At 44.7% G+C, this 26,030-nt stretch overlaps 2 protein-coding genes across 2 annotated transcripts; both read left to right on the top strand.

Annotated features, from left to right (window-relative positions):
- Window positions 1–846: 846 nt before the first annotated feature.
- LOC143785394 (E3 ubiquitin/ISG15 ligase TRIM25-like) lies at window positions 847–3,650 on the top strand. The gene has a single exon (XM_077274199.1). It carries the CDS (start codon window positions 955–957, stop codon window positions 2,308–2,310), a length of 1,356 nt encoding a protein of 451 aa, XP_077130314.1. The 5' UTR covers window positions 847–954; the 3' UTR covers window positions 2,311–3,650.
- Window positions 3,651–9,243: 5,593 nt separating this feature from the next.
- Window positions 9,244–22,831, top strand: LOC143785393 (scavenger receptor cysteine-rich type 1 protein M130-like). Its single transcript, XM_077274198.1, has 9 exons — window positions 9,244–9,397; window positions 9,644–9,964; window positions 14,898–15,218; window positions 17,034–17,351; window positions 19,213–19,551; window positions 19,881–20,195; window positions 20,291–20,608; window positions 20,928–21,236; window positions 21,948–22,831. Exons 1-9 carry the CDS (start codon window positions 9,259–9,261, stop codon window positions 22,268–22,270), a joined length of 2,703 nt encoding a protein of 900 aa, XP_077130313.1. The 5' UTR covers window positions 9,244–9,258; the 3' UTR covers window positions 22,271–22,831.
- The last annotated feature ends 3,199 nt before the right edge of the window (window positions 22,832–26,030 follow it).

Raw genomic sequence — 26,030 nt, 5'->3', positions numbered from 1 at the left:
ATAACTGTGGAATTGCACTTTTTGCAATTTCACCGCACTTGGAATTTTTTTTCCCATTTTTCAGGACACGATATGTTAAAACCAATGATGTTGTTCAAAAGTACAACTCTTCCCGCAAAAAACAAGCCCTCACATGGCCATATTGACCAAAAATATAAAAAAGTTATGGCTCTAGGAAGAAGGGGAGCGAAAAACAAAAATGCAAAAACAAAAATACCTCTGGTTGTTAAGGGGTTAATAAACACTCTTTTGGGGTGCTACTCTCTTTTATTTTTTTACTTTATGAATTATGCATTGTGGATTACTGACCAGGATCCTAAGGTATTCTTGGAGACAATTTCATGAATTTGGCGCAAAGTTAAAAAGGGGATTTTTTTTTCTTGTCTTGCACTGGTTTTTGCACCAATAAAAGTCTCAAAAACTGCACCAAAATGTTGACACACTCAAAAATACAGCTGGGGGGAGGAGGGAATCAAAGAGAAGTTGAGCAAAATTTTGCGACTTTTCAAAAAGTTTTAATTGAAGAATTAACGTATGGAATTGCTAAGCTTCACCTTCAAAGCAGAAAACAAAAGAAAATAGGGGCAAATAGAATAATGAAATGGATGCAAACTAAAAGGCACAAAGGAAAGAGTGAATCGAAGCCTGAGTTTTGTAGATAGATTGATATAGAATAGATAACTGATAGGAGAGATGCGATCTACAGGAATGTGTAATAACGTTGGGCAGTAAATCTCCATCTATAACTATAGGATTTGGACTCTGTTCTCCACGTGACTCAGTAGGTGTAAAACTTGTAAATGATAAACTCTGGTTACCATAACATTTCCATAATTACGTGCTCATAACATAAGCCAGCTCTATCCTCTCTCGGAGCTCTTCACATCGTGACCATTACCCTCTGATCACAGCTGTTCTCTGCAAACTTCTCTTTCCTCTTGCCTGTGGTGAACAATGGCATCACCTAAATCTGGGAAAACTGATGAGATCTGCTGCAGCTACTGCGTCCAGTCCTCGGTGCCCGCTGCCAAAACATGTGTGCACTGTGCAGCTTCAATGTGTGAAGAACACACCAAGGTCCACAATAAGGCTGCCGAGCACATCCTGGTGGACCCCACGTCTTCCATCAAGGATATGAAGTGTCCCGTCCATGATAAGGTCATTGAGTTTTGCTGCTCCAAAGATGGAGCCTGTATCTGTGCGTCATGTTGTATCATCGGAGAACATCGCGGTCACAAGGTGGATTCACTCAAAGATGCCCTTGAGAAGAGAAAGGCTGGTTTTAAAGATACCATGGATGCTTTGGCTTTAGAGAGTGAAGAGAATGAGAAAAACCTTGAGAGACTATTAAACAAACGCGACAACATGAACGTAGAGCTTACAGGGGTCACTGAAAGGGTGACTGCCCTTTTTCGAGATATGAATGAACAACTGGCGGCTCTGCAGGGCAGGGCGATGAGTGAGGTTGTCAGGCAGGAGAAGCAAGTTATGGTTCGGGTCAATGGTTTGGTTCAACAACTTGAGAAGAAGAAAGAAGAGCTCTCAAAAAAGATGAAGCACATCGAAGAGCTACAAAATGTGACCAACCCATTAACGGTGCTGAGGGGAGCGACTCAAGAAGAGGTCAAGAAGCGCCGAGGCTCTCGAAAAGGCAGCGAAAGTGACAATGACATCAAAGTTTCCTCGAGTATAGATGAGGGTCCCATCTCCCTCATCCTACACATAGGGCTCCTAAACTTTGCCGAGTGTCTACAAGACCTGAAAGCTTTACGTCAGTTTACAGATGTGAAGAAAACAAGTATCACGTTGGATGTGAACACAGCTCAAAGTAAAATCATCATATCCAACGACCTTAAATCTGCTTCCCACTCTGCGGTATCTCAGAAATATCCGGAGACCCCCGAGAGGTTTAAGTCATGTCAAGTCTTGAGCACCAATGCATTTACCTCTGGGCAACATTACTGGGAAGTTGACGTGAGTGAAGCCCCAAGGTGGATCATTGGGGTGGCATTGAAGAGCATCGAGAGGAAGGTCGCCGGGAATGATTCATTTCTTGGATACAACAAGAAGTCATGGACTTTATTTTTCCAAAAGTTTCTTGGAGTCTCTCACAACAATGTGCAAAACACAGTGGTCTCTGATTCTATGGTGCAAGGCGTTGGGATTTACCTGGACTATGATGCCGGATACATGTCCTTCTATCAGCTGAACCCTACCAAACACTTGCACACCTTCACCGCCACTTTCCACGAGCCTCTTCACGCCGCGTTCTACATATTTGACAACAGTTGCATTAAAATGAAGTGTTAGAAGAACATATTGGAACATTTATTTTGGACTGGGACGGATCTTTTCACTTCATGCATTTGTGTCTTGTTACATTCTCAAAAACATCTGCAAGGTTTGGGTACGACGGCAGCACCGAAAGACTATGGTACAAGTATTTACCACTGCTATGTAGGGTATGCCCGATTTCATTAGATACTTCAGAGGTTTCTGCCCAAGGGACTTTCCATCCCTTTTCTGAATATTTTTTTTAAAACGTATCTATAGTTCTGTAGGTTTTTTTTTTTACAATGATTGTATAGTCGTGGAATGGAACTTACTAGATCTGCCATACGAGGTTTGGAGGTTTTTTTTATACAACCTATTTATGCAGTGCAGGGCTTATCATGACCTGTCAGTAACTTTCCAACAGGACCAGATCAAGGTCCGTGGAAGCCCTAAAAGTCTTCAAGACTTCCACATTTTTTATTTAGGATGGTTAGGATATGTTCACAAAGTTTTTTTTATGTTTTATTTAGCAGAAAATACTTTCCAAATCCATCTCTTTCTATTAATTTCAATGGGAAATCCATGTTCTGGCTCATATGAGGAGACTATTTGAGCACTTTTTTTCCCGGAACAGGTTTTGAAAAAACACCTGATGAGAAAAAAAAGTGCATATCACTTTTTTAAAGTAGTTTCTAATGGAATTTGCTCCTAAACAGATGCAGTCCAATCAAAAAAATGTAAAAAAAAAAATGCTTCGGGAAAATAAAATCTTCCCAAACTTTCCTGAAACACATTTTTGTAAGCAAAAAAAACTCCATGTGAACATAGCCTTGAAGGGTGGGCGTAAAGGTATTCCATACACAAGACAGGCAAAGCAAATAACACAGACATACGTACAACACGCACAAAAACAAAATACAAACAACAAACACATAAAACAACCACAAGCTCAGGGATGGAAAAAAAATAAAATAAAAAATGAGCAACCCACAAAAAAGCAAAGTATATGACAGACGAAACAATGCCAAGGACACCTCACGAAATTCTAGGGTGCCCATGTGGGACACAGAAATGTTGGGTCCCATCATCGTTCCTTAATTAGGGGCCCTTTTACCATAAAAAGTGGTGGTGACATTCTCTGATCCGATTTGATTTTTTTTCTCTGAGCTTCAGAATCCTCAAAACTTTTTGTAACTTTTTGTAAATCTAAAAATTTGAAAATGTCAAAAAAATAATTAAAACAAATGATCCAAAAACTAAAAGCAAACAGAATGTGAAATGTTAGAGTTACAGAATGTAAAATCCGATGTAATGATTGACGTGACGATCTCATGAATGTCCTGATTTATCAGTGTATTATACACGGCTGTGACAAACGCTTTGTGTTTTTATTTATTTTCGTCCTGTGAATGTTTGTGCGATTTGTGCTGCACACACTGTACGTGACAAAACATTACATAAAAGATATAATCCGCGCCCTGCAACATAAATACCAGAAATACTTGTTATTATAAAGTCAGGTACATTGTGGGAAAAATCCCAGCAACAATAAACCCTACATTTTCCCTGTGAAAACTTGAAAGACCAGAACGTTCTCCTGCCAGATGGTGCACACTTCACATAATGCGACGCTACCTAGTGATGAAGATACTGTGCATTAAAACCTTTCAAATGAGAAAAAACTGAGCAGCATACACAGATAATAGGAAAAAGTCAGCCTTATTTGTAAAACAACTTCCCAAGTGCAGATCATTATTCAGATCTTGTGTGCCGGCGGATTAGTGCCCGATACCTCCGTATTACAGAAAGAATAGTGACAATGTGTGTTGTGTCTGTTTCTTTTCCCGATTAGATAATAGATAAAGAAAAGATAGATAATAGATAGATAACAGATAATAGATAGAGATAGAATATCAAAAATAAAATCCAGAAAATCACAATGTATAAATTATATTATTTGCATTTTGCAGTGAGAAATAAGTATTTGATCCCTCTGGCAAACAAAAGTTAATACTTGGTGGTAAAACCCTTGTTGGCAAGCACAGCAGTCAGACGTTTTTGTAGTTGATGATGTGGTTTGCGCACATGTCAGGAGGAATTTTGGCCCACTCCTCTTTGCAAATTATCTCTAAATTATTAAGATTTTGAGGTTGTCGCTTGGCAACTCGAAGCTTCATCTCCCTCCATAAGTTTTCTATGGGATTAAGGTCTGGAGACAGGCTAGGCCACTCCATGACCTTAATGTTCTTCTTTTTGAGCCACTCCTTTGTTGCCTTGGCTGTATGTTTTGGGTCATTGTCTTGCTGGAAGACCCAGCCACAACCCATTTTTAATGTCCTGGCGGAGGGAAGGAGGTTGTCACTCAGGATTTTACAGTACGTGGCTCCATCCATTCTCCCATTGATGCGGTGAAGTAGTCATGTGACCTTAGCAGAGAGACACCACCAAAACATAATGTTTCCGCCTCCTTGCTTAACAGTGGGGATGGTGTTCTTTGGGTCGTAGGCATTTCTCTTCAAACACGGCGAGTTGAGTTCATGCCAAAGAGCTCGATTTTTGTCTCATCTAACAAACAGCACCTTCTCCCAATCACTCACAGAATCATCGAGGTGTTCATTGGCAAACTTCAGACGGGCCTGCACATGTGCCTTCTTGAGCAGGGGGACCTTGCGGGCGCTGCAGGATTGGAAACCTTGACAGCGTAATGTGTTACTAATGGTTTTCTTGGTGACTGCCTTGAGATCATTAACAAGATCCCCCCGTGTAGTTTTAGACTGATCTCTCACCTTCCTCATGATCAAGGATACCCCACAAGGTGAGATTTTGCATGGTGACCCAGATCGATGTCGATTGATGGTCATTTTGAATTTCTTCCATTTTCTTACTATTGCACCAACAGTTGTCTCCTTCTCACCCAGCATCTTACTTATGGTTTTGTAGCCCATTCCAGCTTTGTGCTGGTCTATGATCTTGTCCCTGACATCCTTATAAAGCTCTTTGGTGTTGCCCATGTTGTAGAAGTTAGAGTTTGACTGATTGAGTCTGAGTCTGTGGACAGGAGTCTTTTATAAAGGTGACTATGTAAGACAGCTGTCTTTAATACAGGTAACGAGTTGATTACGAGCCTCTAACTGGTCGGTAGGAGCCAGAACTCTTAATGTTTGGTAGGGGATCAAATACTTATTTCTCACTGCAAAATGCAAATAAATTTATATAATTTATACAATGTGATTTTCTGGATTATATTTTTGATATTCTATCTCTCGATGTTAAAATTAACCGACCCTTAAAATTATAGACTGTTCATGTCTTTGTCACTGGGCAAACTAACAAAATCAGTGAGGGATCAAATACTTATTTCTCCCACTGTAGAAAATAGACACTAGATAGATGTGATATACGGGTCTGACCGTTCTGAATCCACACACAGTGCATATTCCACATTCCCGACAATAAGAACCTTCTCTTCTGCCAAACACAAGTGGAGAATATCCAAGATTCCCGCCCTGCCCTGCTAGAAGTCTTTGCGATCGTAGCCGCAGTAGAGCTCTGGGGCACACAGCTAGAGAACAGGAACATAAGATTCTCCACAAAACACCCCGGCACAGCAAAGAGCTTGAACAGCATGTCCTCTGCATCCCCACCTTTGCTTGCGCTGCTACGCCGCCTGGCATTACTGTGCTTGAAGCACAACATCTGGTGTCGTGCCACAGTTACGTCTGTTGATAATAACCTTGTTAACGCTCTGTTATTCTCCGATTGGCAGGCTTTCAAAGCTCTCCTTCCGACCGCGCAACCATCGGGTGTCCAGTGTCCAACACTCCTTTTGGACACGGTAGCCAATCAATGATGCCACTGATCCGCGCATCAGTCACGCCGGCTACCTGGCAGGCTTACGGTAAGGCATGGGACGAGTGGTGCTCACTAATTCACGGAAGACCGGTGGAGAGGTGCGATCGGGCGAGATGCGAAGTGCTGGTCGAATTTTTGAATTTGCTCAGGCAAAGAGGCGCGTCGGGAACATCGGCGCAGCGGCACCTCTCGGGATTAGCCTTTTTCTTCCAGCTTGCGGGGTGGGCGGACGTGACGAAGGATTTTTTCATCAGACAAGCCGTTAAAGGCTGGAAAAGGCTCCAACCTAGCCAGGAGTGTCGTCGTCCCATTTCTTTGAGTTTACTACACGGTATTATCACGATTTCCCCATCGGTGTGCACCTCCCACTACGAGTCGGTCCTAGTGTCAGCCGCGTTTGCCATCGCCTTTTTCGGAGCGCTTAGGATCAGCGAGCTGGTGCCACGTTCAAAAACTTCACTAGACGGCGGGCTAATCAATGAAGACCTCGTCATATGTAACGAGGCACTACGCATTAGGGTGCGCAAATCCAAATGCGACCCCACCGGGAGAGGGACGTGGGTCCTAGTTAAGTCGTCGGATGGCCCCGTATGCCCACTAAACGTAGTAAAAAGATACACGGGAATGAAGGGGGCGGGTAGATTCTTTCTGTCACACGCAGACGGCTCCCCCCTGACCAAATACCAGTTCCACACAATTTTTAATCGGTGTCTCGAAGCAGTTAGCGCCGATCCATCGGAATACGGTACACATTCTTTCCGTATAGGGGCTGCCACCGAGGCGGCTAAGGCCGGCATCCCCGAGGCTGAAGTGCAGCGGTTGGGTCGGTGGAAATCCGCATGCTTCGCCAGATACATAAGGCCCGACCTGCTTAAGTAACATATCTTGTTTTTTCCAGGCGCTAAAAAACCGGCAGTTTGGGTGGTTGGACATTCATACATCTACTGGGCAAAGAAGCGGGCCGAACAGCGGCCGGGGGGCGTGAATCTAGGCTTCAGGAACGTAGTGGTCAACTGGAGAGGGATAAGAGGCCTACAGTGGGAAAAAATCTTCCCAGAAGTCATCAACATCGCTAAAAGGGCCAAAGGGCCAGTGATACTAGTCTTGCACGCGGGTGGCAACGATCTGGGAAAACGGAGATGTATTGACCTCAGCTCAACGATGACAGCGGATATCGAGCGTTTCTTCCACCTGTTACCCGGCATGATATTGGTGTGGTCGGAGATGGTGCCGCGTGCGGTCTGGCACGGGGCTAAGGACCCAAGAGGTTTAGAACGATCAAGAAAAAAGGTCAACCTGAAAGTGGCAAGATTCGTAAAATCAAAATTCGGCATCGTAGTTCGACATCACCAACTGGAAGGCGACCAATCAGGATTGCTGAGGTCCGACGGTATTCATCTCACGAACATTGGTCTTGACATATTTTTGTCCGGTCTACAAGACGGTATCGAACAGGCACTAAGGCTGAAGGGTGGGGGTCGGAGTCACGTGTAGGTAGTACACATGATCCTCCGTGGCGGAAATGGAGGGAGGGGCGAAGCTTCGTAGCCGCTCATTGGCTGGCCGCCGGTCGGTCGCAGACTGGGCCCACGGCTGTGAGCCCGCTGCGAAATGTAATTTGCCCCTCCCTGCTTATTAAATTAATAAACTGTGACCGACTAGTTCAACCCATCCGAGCCTGTTTGTGTTGTCTTTTCGGGATTGGTGGTAGGGGGGGAAGGCACTATTTACGACACACGGGTCGCCGCAGTCTGGTAGGCACGGTACCGCATAGGGAATGTGCCTCTGACTGCGGAGCCCCTTATAGATGAAGATAATAGGAAACAGCGTGCAGTGCCTATTCCCCCCCCCCTCACACTACTCCCCCAGGTGATGCACTAATTGGGACGCCCAGTGGACCAACGGGAGGAGAGAGGAAGGGGCATCTGGCCACACCCACAAAGGTTAAATCCAGGTGCCGGGGTCAGTTCCTTCCTCTTTCTCCCCGGCTGACCCTCTGGAAGCAATTGTCCCACCCTCCCTCCCCTACATATTTACTACTGTGGTTACGTTTTCAAAAGGCTTTATTACTTGAAATTTATAGCTGATGATTATAATACTGTTATTTTTAAGTCACAGCGGAAATGGAGGGAGGGGCGAAGCTTCGTAGCCGCTCATTGGCTGGCCGCCGGTCGGTCGCAGACTGGGCCCACGGCTGTGAGCCCGCTGCGAAATGTAATTTGCCCCTCCCTGCTTATTAAATTAATAAACTGTGACCGACTAGTTCAACCCATCCGAGCCTGTTTGTGTTGTCTTTTCGGGATTGGTGGTAGGGGGGGAAGGCACTATTTACGACACACGGGTCGCCGCAGTCTTAACAAGATCCCCCCGTGTAGTTTTAGACTGATCTCTCACCTTCCTCATGATCAAGGATACCCCACAAGGTGAGATTTTGCATGGTGACCCAGATCGATGTCGATTGATGGTCATTTTGAATTTCTTCCATTTTCTTACTATTGCACCAACAGTTGTCTCCTTCTCACCCAGCATCTTACTTATGGTTTTGTAGCCCATTCCAGCTTTGTGCTGGTCTATGATCTTGTCCCCGACATCCTTATAAAGCTCTTTGGTGTTGCCCATGTTGTAGAAGTTAGAGTTTGACTGATTGAGTCTGAGTCTGTGGACAGGAGTCTTTTATAAAGGTGACTATGTAAGACAGCTGTCTTTAATACAGGTAACGAGTTGATTACGAGCCTCTAACTGGTCGGTAGGAGCCAGAACTCTTAATGTTTGGTAGGGGATCAAATACTTATTTCTCACTGCAAAATGCAAATAAATTTATATAATTTATACAATGTGATTTTCTGGATTATATTTTTGATATTCTATCTCTCGATGTTAAAATTAACCGACCCTTAAAATTATAGACTGTTCATGTCTTTGTCACTGGGCAAACTAACAAAATCAGTGAGGGATCAAATACTTATTTCTCCCACTGTAGAAAATAGACACTAGATAGATGTGATATACGGGTCTGACCGTTCTGAATCCACACACAGTGCATATTCCACATTCCCGACAATAAGAACCTTCTCTTCTGCCAAACACAAGTGGAGAATATCCAAGATTCCCGCCCTGATCTCGGCCACTGGGATGATTCTGGAGGAGGATTTTCTGCTCCAGATATTGGGTGTATCACAACACATTAATAGAACCAAGAAAACAATGGAAGGAAGGCGACGACTCAGTGCTATGATCCTCCTGCTCCGGGCAGTGATCGGTGCCATTTCAGGTGAGTGCTGGCACTGTAAGGTCTACACTGCTTGCATCGCACACAGCTCCATCCCCACCACATACAACTTTCTATAAATGTATGGAAATCTCTACAATGGGTAACGCCAATGCTTCTTTGGTCTTTGCGGACCTATGACCTTGTTCTGTGGGGGAGGGTATAATGACTTAGCCCCGCCCCTGCTTATCTTTTTGCTCCTCAGATTCTCAAATATGGATTATGATATTCCTCTGATTGTCTCCTCAGATGACATAGAAGAAGTGAGGCTCGTGGGGGGATCGGACCCCTGTGAAGGGAGAGTGGAGGTGAATATTGGAGGAGAGTGGAGCACAATATGTGAAGATGACTGGGATATGAAGAACACAGAAGTGGTTTGTAGACAGATGGGGTGCCTCCGAACACCAGGACGTGATGCCCGGGTGTCCTCATTTGGTGCTGGAAATGGGACAGTATGGTTGACCAGTGTGACCTGTAATGGACAAGAGGAAATTCTGAATCACTGCAAATATACCATTGAATCAGGAGACATCTGTCACCACAAGAAGGACATCGGAGTCATCTGTGCAGGCGAGTATACAAGCATCATACAAGGAGCTCCCCCTAGTGGTGGCTGCGACAAAACTTTGTCATATATCTCTGTATACAGGGAGCTCCCCCTAGTGGTTGCTGCAGACAGGATCTTATCATGTATCTCTGTATACAGGGAGCTCCCCCTAGTGGTGGCTGCAGACAGGATCTTATCATGTATCTCTGTATACAGGGAGCTCCCCCTAGTGATGGCTGCAGACAGAATCGTATCATGTATCTCCGTATACAAGGAGCTCCCCCTAGTGGTGACTACAGGCAGGATCTTATGTATCTCTGTATACAGGGAGCTCCCCCTAGTGGTGGCTGCAGACTGGATCTTATCATGTATCTCTGTATACAGGGAGCTCCCCCTAATGGTGGCCGCAGACTGGATCTTATCATGTATCTCTGTATACAGGGAGATCCCCCTAGTGGTGACTGCAGACAGGATCTTATCATGTATCTCTGTATACAGAGAGCTCCCACTAGTGGTGGCTGCAGACAGAATCTTATTATGTATCTCTGTATACAGGGAGCTCCCTCTAGTGGTGGCTGCAGACAGGATCTTATCATGTATCTCTGTATACAGGGAGCTCCCCCTAGTGGTGGCTGCAGACAGAATCTTATCATGTATCTCTGTATACAGGGAGCTCCCCCTAGTGGTGACTGCAGACAGGATCTTATCATGTATCTCTGTATACAGGGAGCTCCCCCTAGTGGTGGCTGCAGACAGAATCTTATCATGTATCTCTGTATACAGGGAGCTCCCCCTAGTGGAGACTGCAGACAGGATCTTATCATGTATCTCTGTATACAGGGAGCTCCCCCTAGTGGTGGCCGCAGACAGGATCTTATCATGTATCTCTGTATACAGGGAGCTCCCCCTAGTGGTGGCCGCAGACAGGATCTTATCATGTATCTCTGTATACAGGGAGCTCCCCCTAGTGGTGGCTGCAGACAGGATCTTATGATGTATCTCTGTATACTGGGAGCTCCCCCTAATGGTGGCTGCAGACAGGATCTTATCATGTATCTGTATACAGATACAGGGAGCTCCCCCTAGTGGTGGCTGCAGACAGAATCTTATATTGTATCTCTGTATACAGGGAGCTCCCCCTAGTGGTGGCTGCAACCAGAATCTTATCATGTATCTCTGTATACAGGGAGCCCCCCCTAGTGGTGGCTGCAGACAGAATCTTAGCATGTATCTCTGTATACAGGGAGCTCCCCCTAGTGGTGACTGCAGACAGGATCTTATCATGTATCTCTGTATACAGGGAGCTCCCCCTAGTGATGGCTGCAGGCAGAATCTTATTATGTATCTCTGTAAACAGGGAGCTCCCCCTAGTGGTGTCTGCAGACAGGATCGTATCATGTATCTCTGTATACAGGGAGATCCCCCTAGTGATGGCTGCAGACAGGATCTTATCATGTATCTCTGTATACAGGGAGCTCCCTCTAGTGGTGTCTGCAGACAGGATCTTATCATGTATCTCTGTATACAGGGAGATCCCCCTAGTGGTGACTGCAGACAGGATCTTACCATGTATCTCTGTATACAGGGAGCTCCCCCTAGTGGTGGCTGCAGACAGGATCTTATCATGTATCTCTGTATACAGGGAGCTCCCCCTAGTGGTGGCTGCAGACAGAGTCTTATCATATATCTCTGTATACAGGGAGCTCCCCCTAGTGGTGGCTGCAGACAGGATCTTGTCATGTATCTCTGTATACAAGGAGCTCCCCCTAGTGGTGACTACAGGCAGGATATTATGTATCTCTGTATACAGGGAGCTCCCCCTAGTGGTGGCTGCAGACAGGATCTTATCATGTATCTCTGTATACAGGGAGCTCCCCCTAATGGTGGCTGCAGACTGGATCTTATCATGTATCTCTGTATACAGGGAGCTCCCCCTAGTGGTGACTGCAGACAGGATCTTATCATGTATCTCTGTATACAGGGAGCTCCCCCTAATGGTGGCTGCAGACTGGATCTTATCATGTATCTCTGTATACAGGGAGCTCCCCCTAGTGGTGACTGCAGACAGAATCTTATCATGTATCTCTGTATACAGGGAGCTCCCTCTAGTGGTGGCTGCAGACAGGATCTTATCATGTATCTCTGTATACAGGGAGCTCCCCCTAGTGGTGGCTGCAGACAGGATCTTATGATGTATCTCTGTATACTGGGAGCTCCCCCTAATGGTGGCCGCAGACAGGATCTTATCATGTATCTGTATACAGGGAGCTCCCCCTAGTGGTGGCTGCAGACAGAATCTTATCATGTATCTCTGTATACAGGGAGCTCCCCCTAGTGGTGGCTGCAGACAGGATCTTATGATGTATCTCTGTATACTGGGAGCTCCCCCTAGTGGTGGCTGCAGACAAGATCTTATCATGTATCTCTGTATACAGGGAGCTCCCCCTAGTGGTGGCTGCAGACAGAATCTTATATTGTATCTCTGTATACAGGGAGCTCCCCCTAGTGGTGGCTGCAACCAGAATCTTATCATGTATCTCTGTATACAGGGAGCTCCCCCTAGTGGTGGCTGCAGGCAGAATCTTATTATGTGTCTCTGTAAACAGGGAGCTCCCCCTAGTGGTGTCTGCAGACAGGATCGTATCATGTATCTCTGTATACAGGGAGATCCCCCTAGTGATGGCTGCAGACAGGATCTTATCATGTATCTCTGTATACAGGGAGCTCCCTCTAGTGGTGTCTGCAGACAGGATCTTATCATGTATCTCTGTATACAGGGAGATCCCCCTAGTGGAGGCTGCAGACACGATCTTATCATGTATCTCTGTATACAGGGAGCTCCCCCTAGTGGTGGCTGCAGACAAGATCTTATCATGTATCTCTGTATACAGGGAGCTCCCCCTAGTGGTGGCTGCAGACACGATCTTATCATGTATCTCTGTATACAGGGAGCTCCCCCTAGTGGTGTCTGCAGACAGGATCGTATCATGTATCTCTGTATACAGGGAGATCCCCCTAGTGATGGCTGCAGACAGGATCTTATCATGTATCTCTGTATACAGGGAGCTCCCTCTAGTGGTGTCTGCAGACAGGATCTTATCATGTATCTCTGTATACAGGGAGATCCCCCTAGTGGTGGCTGCAGACACGATCTTATCATGTATCTCTGTATACAGGGAGCTCCCCCTAGCGGTGGCTGCAGACAGGATCCTATCATGTATCTCTGTATACAGGGAGCTCCCCCTAGTGGTGGCTGCAGACACGATCTTATCATGTATCTCTGTATACAGGGAGCTCCCCCTAGTGGTGGCGGCAGACAGGATCTTATCATGTATCTCTGTATACAGGGAGCTCCCCCTAGTGGTGGCTGCAGACAGGATCTTATCATGTATCTCTGTATACAGGGAGCTCCCTCTAGTGGTGGCTGCAGACACGATCTTATCATGTATCTGTATACAGGGAGCTCCCCCTAGTGGTGGCTGCAGACAGGATCTTATCATGTATCTCTGTATACAGGGAGCTCCCCCTAGTGGTGTCTGCAGACAGGATCGTATCATGTATCTCTGTATACAGGGAGCTCCCCCTAGTGATGGCTGCAGACAGGATCTTATCATGTATCTCTGTATACAGGGAGCTCCCTCTAGTGGTGTCTGCAGACAGGATCTTATCATGTATCTCTGTATACAGGGAGATCCCCCTAGTGGTGGCTGCAGACACGATCTTATCATGTATCTCTGTATACAGGGAGCTCCCCCTAGTGGTGGCTGCAGACAGGATCCTATCATGTATCTCTGTATACAGGGAGCTCCCCCTAGTGGTGGCTGCAGACACGATCTTATCATGTATCTCTGTATACAGGGAGCTCCCCCTAGTGGTGGCTGCAGACAGGATCTTATCATGTATCTCTGTATACAGGGAGCTCCCCCTAGTGGTGGCTGCAGACAGGATCTTATCATGTATCTCTGTATACAGGGAGCTCCCTCTAGTGGTGGCTGCAGACACGATCTTATCATGTATCTCTGTTTACAAGGAGCTCCCCCTAGTGATGACTACAGACAGGATCTTATCATGTATCTCTGTATACAGGGAGCTCCCCCTAGTGGAGGCTGCAGGCACGATCTTATCATGTATCTCGGTATGCAGTATCCTGTCATGATTCCCCAATGGCATGGGAACATCAGAAACACAAAATAACAGACTAGCCCTCGGGTGATGGAAACTCAAGCTGACCGTGACCTAAATCTACCACACAACTAACATTAGCCAGGAAGCATTCCTACGGCTGCCTAGATGCCATGCGCCAGCCGGAGAACTAACTACGCCTGGAAGAGGAAGGAACAGACCTGGCTTACCTCTAGTGAAATTCCCCAAAGATGATAGTAGCCCCCACATATATTAACGGTGAGTTCAGAGGAAAAGACATACACAGTATGAAGGTAGATTTAGCAAAGCGAGGTCCACTTACTAGATAGAGGAAGGATACAAAAGAGGACTTCACGGTCAGCTGAAAAACGCTTTCAAAAACCCATCCTGAAATTACTTTAAGACTCCTGTGTCAACTCATGACACAGGAGTGGCAATTTCAGTCCACAAGAGCTTCCAGCAACAGAAAATGGCAAACTGTAAACTGGACAAAAAATACAAAACAAAAAGGACAAGAGTCCACTTAGCTGATCAGCAGACTGGTAGCAGGAACATGCAACTGAAAGACTCAGGTTACAATGATGACCGGCAAGGAAGTGACTGGAGAGCAAGGCTAAATAGGGAACTCCCAAAACTGATGGAAGCAGGTGAGCTGAGGCAGAAAAGAACACACAAGTCTCCAGTACCACCAGCCACCACTAGGGGAGCCCAAAAAGCGGATCACAACAGTATCCCTTATGGTCTTTATTATAAATGTGTTGAGTATATTTTACAACTATTACCATCTGGTGAATGTATTCCGCTTGCCTACAGGTGAAATGGAGGAGATACGTCTGGCTGGTGGGGACAATGAGTGTGAAGGACGAGTGGAGGTGAAGCACCGAGGACAGTGGGGCACCATGTGTGGTCTGGACTGGTACACCAGTAACGCCATCGTAGTCTGTAGACAGCTGGGCTGCAACATCACCAATGAGCTGCAAGTTAAAGCGGCTTCATTTGGAGCTGGAAAAGGCAAAGTCTGGCTCAGCAATGTCAAGTGTGTGGGGGATGAGGCAGCGGTGTGGGACTGTAAGCATCGAATGTGGGGAAGTAGCTCATGTAAACATCGATACGACGCTGGAGTAATCTGCTCAGGTATAAAATGACTTATGTTATATCAGCCATACATATACAATTATATAGGAGATGCCCAGGTTATACCAGCTGTACATATATAATTATATACAAGAGAGATGCCCAGGTTATACCGGCTGTACATATATAATTAGATAGGAGATGCCCAGGTTATACCAGCTGTACATATATAATTATATACAGGAGATGTCCAGGTTATACCACCTGTACATACATAATTATATAGGAGATGCCCAGGTTATACCAGATGGACATATATCATTATATACAGGAGATGCCCAGGTTATACCAGCTGTACATGTATAATTATATACAGGAGATGCCCAGGTTATACCTGCTGTACATGTATAATTATATACAGGAGATGCCCAGGTTATACCGGCTGTACATATATAGTTATATACAGGAGATGCCCAGGTTATATCAGCTGTACATATATACCGTATTTATATATATGAGATGCCCAGGTTATACCAGCTGTACATATATAACTATATATAAGAGATGCCTAGGTTATAAATCAGCTGTACATATATAATTATATATAGGAGATGCCCAGGTTATACCAGCTGTACATATATAGTTATATACAGGAGATGCCCAGGTTATACCAGCTGTACATGTATAATTATATACAGGAGATACCCAGGTTATACCAGCTGTACATGTATCATTATATACAGGAGATGCCCAGGTTATAAAAGCTGTACATATATAATTATACACAGGAGATGCCCAGGTTATACCGGCTGTACATATATAATTATACACAGGAGATGCCCAGGTTATACCAGCTGTACATATATAATTATATACAGCAGATGTCCAGGTTATACCGGCTGTACATATATAGTTATATACAGAAGATACCCAGGTTATACCAGCTGTACAGATATAACTATATACAGGAGATACCCAGGTTATACCGGCTGTACAGATATTATTATTATTATTATTTATTGCTATAGCGCCATTTATTCCATGGCGCTTTACAAGTGAGGAGGGGTATACATAATAAAAACAAGTACAATAATCTTAAACAATACAAGTCATAACTGGTACAGGAGGAGTGAGGACCCTGCCCGCGAAGGCTCACAATCTACAAGATATAACTATATACAGGAGATACCCAGGTTATACCGGCTGTACATATATAATTATATACAGGAGATACCCAGGTTATACCAGCTGTACATGTATAATTATATACAGGAGATGCCCAGATTATACCAGCTGTACATGTATAATTATATACAGGAGATGCCCAGGTTATACCGGCCCTACATATATAATTATATATAGGAGGTGCCCAGGTTATACCGGCTGTACATATATAATTATATACAGGAGATGCCCAGGTTATACCAGCTGTACATATATAATTATATACAGGAGATGCCCAGGTTATACCAGCTGTACATATATAATTATATACAGGAGATACCCAGGTTATACCAGCTGTACATATATAATTATATACAGGAGATATCCAGGTTATACCAGCTGTACATATATAATTATATACAGGAGATGCCCAGGTTATACCAGCTGTACATATATAATTATATACAGGAGATACCCAGGTTATACCAGCTGTACATATATAATTATATACAGGAAATACCCAGGTTATACCAGCTGTACATATATAATTATATACAGGAGATATCCAGGTTATACCAGCTGTACTTGTATAATTATATACAGGAGATGCCCAGGTTATACCAGCTGTACTTGTATAATTATATATAGGAGATGCCCAGGTTATACCAGCTGTATGACCGTGATATATTTATACATATTGGTTTCCCATAGGTGGTCCTCAGGAGCTGAGACTCGTGGAAGGATCCAGTGCGTGTGAGGGGAGGCCGGAGGTCCGTCACCAGGGGGAGTGGGGCACAGTCTGTGGTGACTATTGGAATGAGAAGGATGCCGCAGTTGTTTGCCGCCAGTTAGGCTGTGACGCCTCCAGTGCTGAAATCAAGGCGACATCATTCGGGGCTGGAGCTGGGAAGGTTTGGTTCAGTAATGTTCTCTGCACTGGAGAAGAGGCAAATCTGTGGCAGTGTCAGCACCAGATGTGGGGACTTCCGTTCTGTGACCACGAGCAAGACGTTGGGGTCACGTGTGCAGGTAACAGGCCATTAATACTCTGGGCAAAACGGAGTCCTCGTTAGTGAGAGGCCTGAGGAAGGGCCACCATTCCAGCTTCTGGGAAGGCTATGGTCGTCATGCTCGATGGTGAGCAGATCACCATTTCTTAAAGGGGAATGTGCATGAAAATGTCCCGTGTTGTGAATTCTGTTCTTGGGCTCCCTCCGGTGGTTATAAGTGGTAGCGCTGCTGTCTGTCCTTCACAGCAGTTATCAGGTGTGTCCACTCTGGACTGGGCTATTTAGTCTGGCCTCACCCTTTGGTCAGTGCCAGTTGTCCATTGTATTCTGGAGGATTCACATCCCTTCATGGTTTCTCCTGCTTCCTAGTCTTTTCACCGGCCAGTTGTACTGTTATGATCTGGTGGCCCAGGATAAGCATTGGACGTACTCTGGAGAAGGTGGTATCTATACTGACCGCGGACCCTGAACTTAACACCGCAACTAGAAGTAGCCGTGGGATGTACCTACTGATCCTAGACACCTCGACACAGCCGGAGGACTAATTAACCCTATAGATAGAAAAGGGAAAACTATCTTGCCACAGAGAAAATTCCCAAAGGATAGGCAGCCCCCCACAAATATTGACTGTGAGAGGAGAGGAAAAAACATACACAGGCTGAAAACAGGATTTAGCAAAGGAGGCCAATCTAGCTAAAATAGTAAAGATAGGACAGAGAACTATGCGGTCAGTATTAAAATACTAGGAAATATTCACCACAGAAAATACAAAAATCTCCACATCTAACTAAAGATATGGAGGGTATATCTGCCTCTCCAGAGATTCCAGCTTGACTGCATAAATCCTTACACAGATTAAGCTGGACAAGAAAAAACATGAAATGCACTGAACAATGAGGCCCACAACATGTTGGCTGCAAACCAGCAGAACTTATCTTGGTGAAAAGACCAGGAAGCAGGAGAAACCATGAAGGGATGTGAATCCTCCAGAATACAATGGACAACTGGCACTGACTAAAGGGTGAGGCCAGACTAAATAGCCCAGTCCAGAGTGGACACACCTGATAACTGCTGTGAAGGACAGACAGCAGCGCTACCACTTGTAACCACCGGAGGGAGCCCAAGAACACAATTCACAACAGTCCCGATGTTTGGGCTTACTGCCATGTTATATGCCTTCTTCAGGCCGCGTGCATCTTTCTCTGTGTTGGATATTGTGCAACTTCTGGAATTCAAGCAGAAGAGTGATAAAACAAGGAAATCGCTTTTTCTCCAAATTGCTGACAGTTTTCTTATAACACATCTCACGGCCTGGGTCCGATCAGCAGAATATATGAGAATCTCGTAAAAGCTGGAAAGCAAGAAATTAAATAAAAAAAGCTTTTAAATATTTGTGAAGTACAAGAAAACAAGGAGACAAACAGCAAAATTGTCCTTGTTTTTCATTAGGTAGAGCAGCAGTTTGTGCTCCAGAGCTGCTCTTCCAAAAATGTTATTATTGGATTCTGCACTCTGCATAGACAGCGATCGAAATGACAAAGTTCACTTCATTATACTGAGAGCTTTGTCACCTGTCACCAAATGTGCAAAGCAAGGCAGCCGATGGCAAACTTATCTCAACTGCTTCGCTCTGCATAGACAACACCAGGTGGTCACTCACTACACTGCTCCAATAAAAAGCAGAATCTGCCAACGTCGCTCATCTCATAAACAGGGATGGGGGGAGGGTGATAAAATTCTATGCAATCACCCTTGTGCCCTCCACACACGACACCCGGGACCTATGGTAATCTCAATTCTCTCGACCACCTCTTCTTAGACCTTCATTTGCTTCCATGATGACCCAACTGGTCATCCAATCATCTCATGTATGTTCACAGGTGAACCAGAGGAGGTCAAGCTTGTTGATGGGAAGAATGAGTGTGAGGGACGGCTGATGGTCCGTCATCAAGGACAATGGGGCACCGTGTGTGGCTATTACTGGGGTGTCACCGAGGCCACCGTAGTTTGTAACCAACTCGGATGTGGTGGCCTCCATGAAGATGACCTACAAGCCAAGTCGGTCAACTTTGGAGCTGGAACTGGAAAGATTTGGTTGAGTCACGTCAAATGTTTTGGAGAAGAGTCGGTTATATGGGAATGTAATCACCCGATGTGGGGAATTAATCGATGTGGACATAAAAATGATGTTGGGGTCATCTGTGAGAATAGCAGGACAGGTGAGTCTAAAGATAAAATTCTAATTGCTTGTACCCACCACTAGAGGGAGCTCAGGAGCCTAACGCATACTGACTATCCATTGACCGCCATAATAAAGCTGTATGCGTTAACCTTCTGAGCTCTATCCATAATTTTCATCTTTCGGGGTTTGGAGCTCTATAGAATAAAAATTTAAGATTCAACTGTACAAATCTGACATTTTTTTGGTGGATTCATTCACATTTGACTGTGTCCCCATGTAAAAGCGAGTGACAACTCAGTTGGTCCAGTTGAAAAATTCTTTTTGATGTATCTTCCTCATCTCTTCACGTTCTTCATCTCTTCACAGGTCTGAGCAGTGACTTCAGGTTAACTAACAATAGTCAGACATGTTCAGGAAGAGTAGAGATGATGGTTGCCGGTAAGTGGGGCGCTCTGTGCCACCCGTTCTGGGACCTCCAAGCTGCCAATGTTCTTTGCAGACAATTACAGTGCGGCAGCGCAGTATCACTCCCTGACGAGATTCATCTTGGAAAAAGTGATCTGATTTGGACAGATGAGTTTCGTTGTAAAGGTACTGAGTCCAACCTCAGAGAATGTACCAACACAGCACTTGGGAAAAGTTTATGTCCAGACCAGGCCGCGGCAAGCGTAATATGTTCAGGTAGGTACAAGTCAAGGTACCAGACTCATTATTAATCATGAACAAGCCGGTACAACCAATATTGACCACAAGAACCTCATCGATTTACCCAACAGGTATCATGGAATCTTTACGTCTGGTAGATGGGACAAGTCACTGTGATGGAAGAGTGGAGGTCCTGCAGAACGATACCTGGGGCAGAGTGACAGACCATCAATGGGACATAAAAGATGCGCAAGTTGTGTGTACACAGCTACAGTGCGGAGAAGCCATTGATTCGTTTACTATAGAAGGGCCAGCGCATGGAATGATACAATGGGACAGCATCATATGTCAAGGAAGTGAGAGTGACATAAAAGAGTGCTTGAAGACCCAACCCAAGGCTTCAGATGCCTATACAGACATCAGGAGAGATGCAGGAGTCATCTGCTCAGGTTGGACATTTTCCCTTTTTTCTAATGTGGCAGTATGAACCCAGTCTAGCGATGAGCAAAAATATCCGTAGGACCTCGAAGACATCACTGTGAACCTCCTTTTATCTACTGGCATCCTCAGCACTTTTTCTGACTAGTAAGACAGGCACAACGTCATTGTCATGACGTTGTGTTGAACCTACTAATCAGAAGAAGAATAAGGTTCACATGGTTCTTGTCTGCCAGCCATGGACTACTATTATAGCTGCTGGAACTTGGTCCTGCAGATCTTTTTTGTACAATACGAACCATGGCATATAATTCCTTTTTACCAATGCAGAGAGTCGAAGTGTTCAGCTGGTGGAAGGCCCTGGACATTGTGCTGGGACGGTGCAGGTTTATCACAGAGGACAAAGGTCCATGGTCAGTGGTGACTCGTGGACCACGACCGAAGCTGATGTCGTCTGCAAAGAGCTGAAATGCGGACGTGCCATTAATGCCACTACTGTCGTGAAGAACAGAGTCGGGAACGTATGGCTGAAGGATGTAAGATGTGCAGGACATGAAAGCAAATTACAGGAATGTCCTTCAAACTCATGGAGACAGGTAGAGTCTGGAGAAATGGAAGTTGCAAGACTTGTGTGTTCAGGTAAGATGGCGAGTCCTTTCTATACAGTCCTGAAGCCTAAACCAGTCCATAAGGGTTAATCTTTGAAGCCTAAAATGTGGGAAATTGTCCCTGAAGGACTTATACCTTAGTGGCAAAGAGCTGAAATCAAACACCTCCCAATCTGGGTATGGACAGGGAACTATAGGATGGACTTGTCTCCTCCTCAGTAGTGGGAACATGGTTTATCTTGAGTACAGCCACGTCTTTATCCATTCCTCATCATCATTGTGAGATTTTACATTTTTGCACTCTCTCTGGTGCTATTCAAAAAAGAGGAGACCAATAAAATTAACTGTTAGAACTTGTATTATGCTCCACAGCTGCATTCACAATTCTGCCAGTTGTTATTTGAAACAGTCAGCAAGCGGGTCACAAGGCCTACCTCCAGCTTAGCTCAATTTCAATAATAATTGACGGACAGAAAATTTTTCAAACAACTTGTGACTTCACGGAACACAATCCACGAGAACAACTCAAAAACGTGTAATCAGACAACCCTCACAGCTTCACTGACCTTATATAATGCAATTTTGGGGGGAATTTATTTTACGATGTAGAAAAAACCTAGAGAATTTATCTAGAATGTGAATCTCCAGACCCTGAATAAGCAGGAATGCTGAGAGACGTCAGCTCTGAAGCAGAATTGTTGGTGAAAGTAATGTCTTATGGTTTTAATTTATTTTTCGACAGAGTTCCTAGACATCCGGCTGGTGGGAGGAGATAACAGATGCGAAGGACAACTGGAAATTTACTATAATGGAAGCTGGGGATGGGTTTGTAATAACGTGATGACGACTCCTACCGTCTCTCTCATATGTAAGCAGCTAGGGTGCGGATCAACCGGAATATACCAGGAAGGGGCCGTTACACCTGATGATGATGCTGCCCACTTCTGGATGGAATCTATTAAGTGTAGACATCGTGACCGATTCCTCAAGGAGTGTCCCTCAGCTGCCTGGGTCAAGAAGAAATGCGATACTAAGGCTCAGATCCAGTGCACACTATCGGCCTGACATAATGCGGTAATCATATAAAGCAGTATGCCCCAACTTCCATCCTCAAGGGCCACCAAGAGGTCATGTTTTCAGGATTTCCTTCTTATTGCCCAGGTGATAATTGAATCACTTGGACAAGCAAGAATTCCATCACCTGTGCAATACTAAGGAAATCATGACCGGTTGGTGGCTCTTGAGGGCTGGAGTTGGGAAAAACTGATATATAGAGTCCGGAATCTTAACGGGCAAGTGATGGAGCTTACGTTTCACCATGGCCTGAGGCACACGAGCAGAACTAGGATCGAAGACTCTGATCTCCAACTACAGATATTACATCAAAACAAAAATCAAAACACACCAAAAACAAATAGCATGTGTGATTCTATGTGAGGTCCATATCATTTTTACATGTATTGTACATAAATAAATATATACAGAAGATAACCAGATTATATGCACATATATAATTACGCACATGGACAAAATTGTTGGTACCTTCAATATCAGTAATGAGAATCAGACTTTGCTTTTTGAATTTTGGCTGAACAGAAAAATAATAAACGAATGACTCCGGCCTGGACAAAAATGGTGGACCCTTTAACTTAATATTTTGTTGCCCAACCTTTTGAGACAATCACTGCAATCAAACGATTTCTGCAACTATCGATGAGACTTCTGCATCTCTCCACAGGTATTTTTGTATACTCCTCATGAGCAGACACCTCCAGCTAAGATTTTAAGGGTGGCATCTCCAGACTGAAGGTCTCAGCTCCTTCCACAGATGTTCTGTAGGGTTTAGATCAGGGCTCCTAGAATCCACTGTAGAACAGTCCAAAACTTTGCTCTTACCCATTCTTGAATGGTTTTAGCTGTGTTTTGGGTCATTATTCTGCCGACCTGCAACTCAGTCTGAGCTTTGTGACACTACGCAGCACTTTTTGCTCCTCAATGCCTTGATAGTCTTGAGATTTTCTTGAACCCTGCACAGATTCAAAGATCCATGTGCCAGATGCATCAAATCAGCCCCAAAACATAACCGAGCCTCCTCCATGTTCCACAGTAAGTCTGGTGTTCTTTTCTTTGTAGGTTTCATTTTTGTTTCTATAAATATAGAGCTGATGTGAGGTCGAAAGGCTCCAGTTTTGTCCTATCTGTCCAAAGGACATTTCCCCAGAAACGTTGTGGCTTGTCAATATGAATTTTGGCAATTTCCAGTCTTACTTTCTTTACGATTTTCTTTATTGGTTTCTTCCTCGGTTGTCTTCCATGAAGTCCACTTTGGCCAAGACAGCAATAGATAATGCGACCTGACAGCGATGGACCTTGACCTTGGAGTTCACCTCTAATCTCTCTTGCAATTGTTCTTGGATCTTGGGGTACCATTCATATTGTCCATCTCTTCAATTTGTCATCAATTTTTCTCTTGGGGGACACATCCAGGATGGTCGGTTACAGTCCCATAGACCTTAAACTTCTGAATAATATGTACAACTGTAGTAACGGGAACATCACGTTGTTTGAAGAAGTCTTATAGCCTTTACCCTTAACATGTTTGTCTATAATTTTCTCTCTCTCTCCTTGGCTTTCTTTGCTCCATGTTTAGTGTCGTAATCACAATGATACCAAACAGCACAGTGACTACTTTTCACCCTGTAAATAGGCAACGGACCCGTGCTGCTAATTGCAGGACACACGTTAGTTTTACATGTCCCTACAGTAAAATTATTTTCAATTATGACTACTGTACAGTATGAAGTATATACAGAGTTTATTGGAATAGAATATCTGTTGCGCTATGATTACAGCTGTGAGGGTGTGAGGCAGCGATGAGGTCGATAAGAGTCGTATAGTAAATTTCTTGGTATAAATACTTGACTTTTACCCTCTATCTGAACAAATATAGATAACATACACACCTCAGCCACAGCAATAAATCATGGCTCATATCATAACTATGGTGCTTGTAAAGGGCAGAATATATTATTATTAATAAGGAAACCATCAGTTCTCAAAGTTGATGCACTAGAAACAGGAAAAATGTGTAATTGTAAGGATCAGGGCAACTGTAAAATAGGACAGATATATGGCGGGTCTTGAGGGGCGTTCCCAGTCACACAGCAGATTTTGCAAGATGTTCCCAGTTCACAGCAGCTCTCATGGGTTATTCCCAGTATACAGCAGCTCTTATGGAGTGTTCCAGAGTGTCTTTTTGGGTGGTCATTGCAGTGGGTCTCATGGGATTTCTTGATATGACAGGTCTCATTAGGTGTTCCCGCCACATCTTGTGAAATGCTCCCAGTATATGGTGGGTCCTATAAGGGTGTTCCTGGAATACAGCAGGTCTTGTAAGATAATTCCAGTATACACTGAGTCAAAGAGGGACGTTCCCGGTATACCCCGGGACTTGTCCAGTATATGGTGGTTCTTGTGAGGTGTTCCCAGTATATGACAGATCTTGTATAAGTGTTCCAAGTTTTTGGCGAGTCTTGTGGGGTGTTCCCTAATCATGGCAGGTCTTATGAGGTGTTCCAAGCTTACCGAAGGTCTTCTGGGGTGTTCCAAGCTTACGGTAGATCTTCTGGGGTGTTCCGAGCTTACGGCAGGTCTTGTGAGGAGTTTTGAGCTTATGGCGGACCTTTTGGAAAGTTCGCTACTTACGCTGGGTCTTCTGGAATGTTCCGAGCTTACGGCAGATCTTCTGGGGTGTTCCGAGCTTACGGTAGGTCTTGTGAGTTTTGAGCTTATGGCGGACCTTGGGGAATGTTCCCTACTTACGCCGGGTCTTCTGAGATGTTCCGAGCTTATGGCAGATCTTCTGGGGTGTTCCGAGCTTACGGCAGGTCTTGTGAGGAGTTTTGAGCTTATGGCGGGGCTTGTGAGGAGGTTTGAGCTTATGGCGGACCTTGTGGAATGTTCCCTACTTACCCCGGGTCTTCTGGGATGTTCCGAGCTTACGGCAGGTCTTGTGAGGAGGTTTGAGCTTATGGCGGACCTTGTGGAATGTTCCCTACTTACCCCGGGTCTTCTGGGATGTTCCGAGCTTACGGCAGGTCTTCTGGGGCGTTCCGAGCTTACGTCAGGTCTCGTGAGGAGTTTTGAGCTTATGGCGGGGCTTGTGGAATGTTCCCTACTTACGCCGGGTCTTGTGGGGTGTTCCAAGCTTACAGCAGGTCGTGTGAGGAGTTTCGAGCTTATGGCAGGTCTTGTGGGGTTGTTCCCAGCAGCTTGCTGTGCATAGAGAAGACTGGTAAGACTGCAGATGAATTAATGTGGCAGATACCACAGGACACTATATTTTATGGCATCCATGCCTCAACCAGTTACAGCAGGAAGGGACAGACACATTATTAGGCAGCCAGCCTTAATGTTATGGCTGATCACTGAATATACCCTGCTCTCTTATCAGGCTGGAAAAGCAATAATATGGAAAGATGTGCATTTACTACATAGAGACTCGAAACCTCTGAAATACTCTGTGCTTCTGAGAAACGCAGCTGTCCTCCACTATTTGTAGAGTTAAAATCGCTTCAAATGAAACACTGAAAGCCTAAAAGTTTGAGCATCTGCCACTTCCCTTGGATGAAAAGAAGAATGCCATGACCCATAGGCATGCTAGGGGTTGTAGTTCCTCAACAGTTGCAGATCCCTCTTCAAAAGAAAAATTCCAGCTATTATGTCAAGCGTCCATTATATATCTAGTAACCTAAACTTCAAAGTCAGAAAGCAGGAAACGAAAGGAAAAAAAGTGCCAATGCAACAATAACACACTATATAATGT

This window comes from Ranitomeya variabilis, chromosome 7, assembly GCF_051348905.1.
Source record: "Ranitomeya variabilis isolate aRanVar5 chromosome 7, aRanVar5.hap1, whole genome shotgun sequence".
NCBI classification, from domain to species: domain Eukaryota; kingdom Metazoa; phylum Chordata; class Amphibia; order Anura; family Dendrobatidae; genus Ranitomeya; species Ranitomeya variabilis.
Note: the sequence above shows the minus strand (reverse complement) of the source record. Positions and strands in the feature narration are given on the sequence as shown.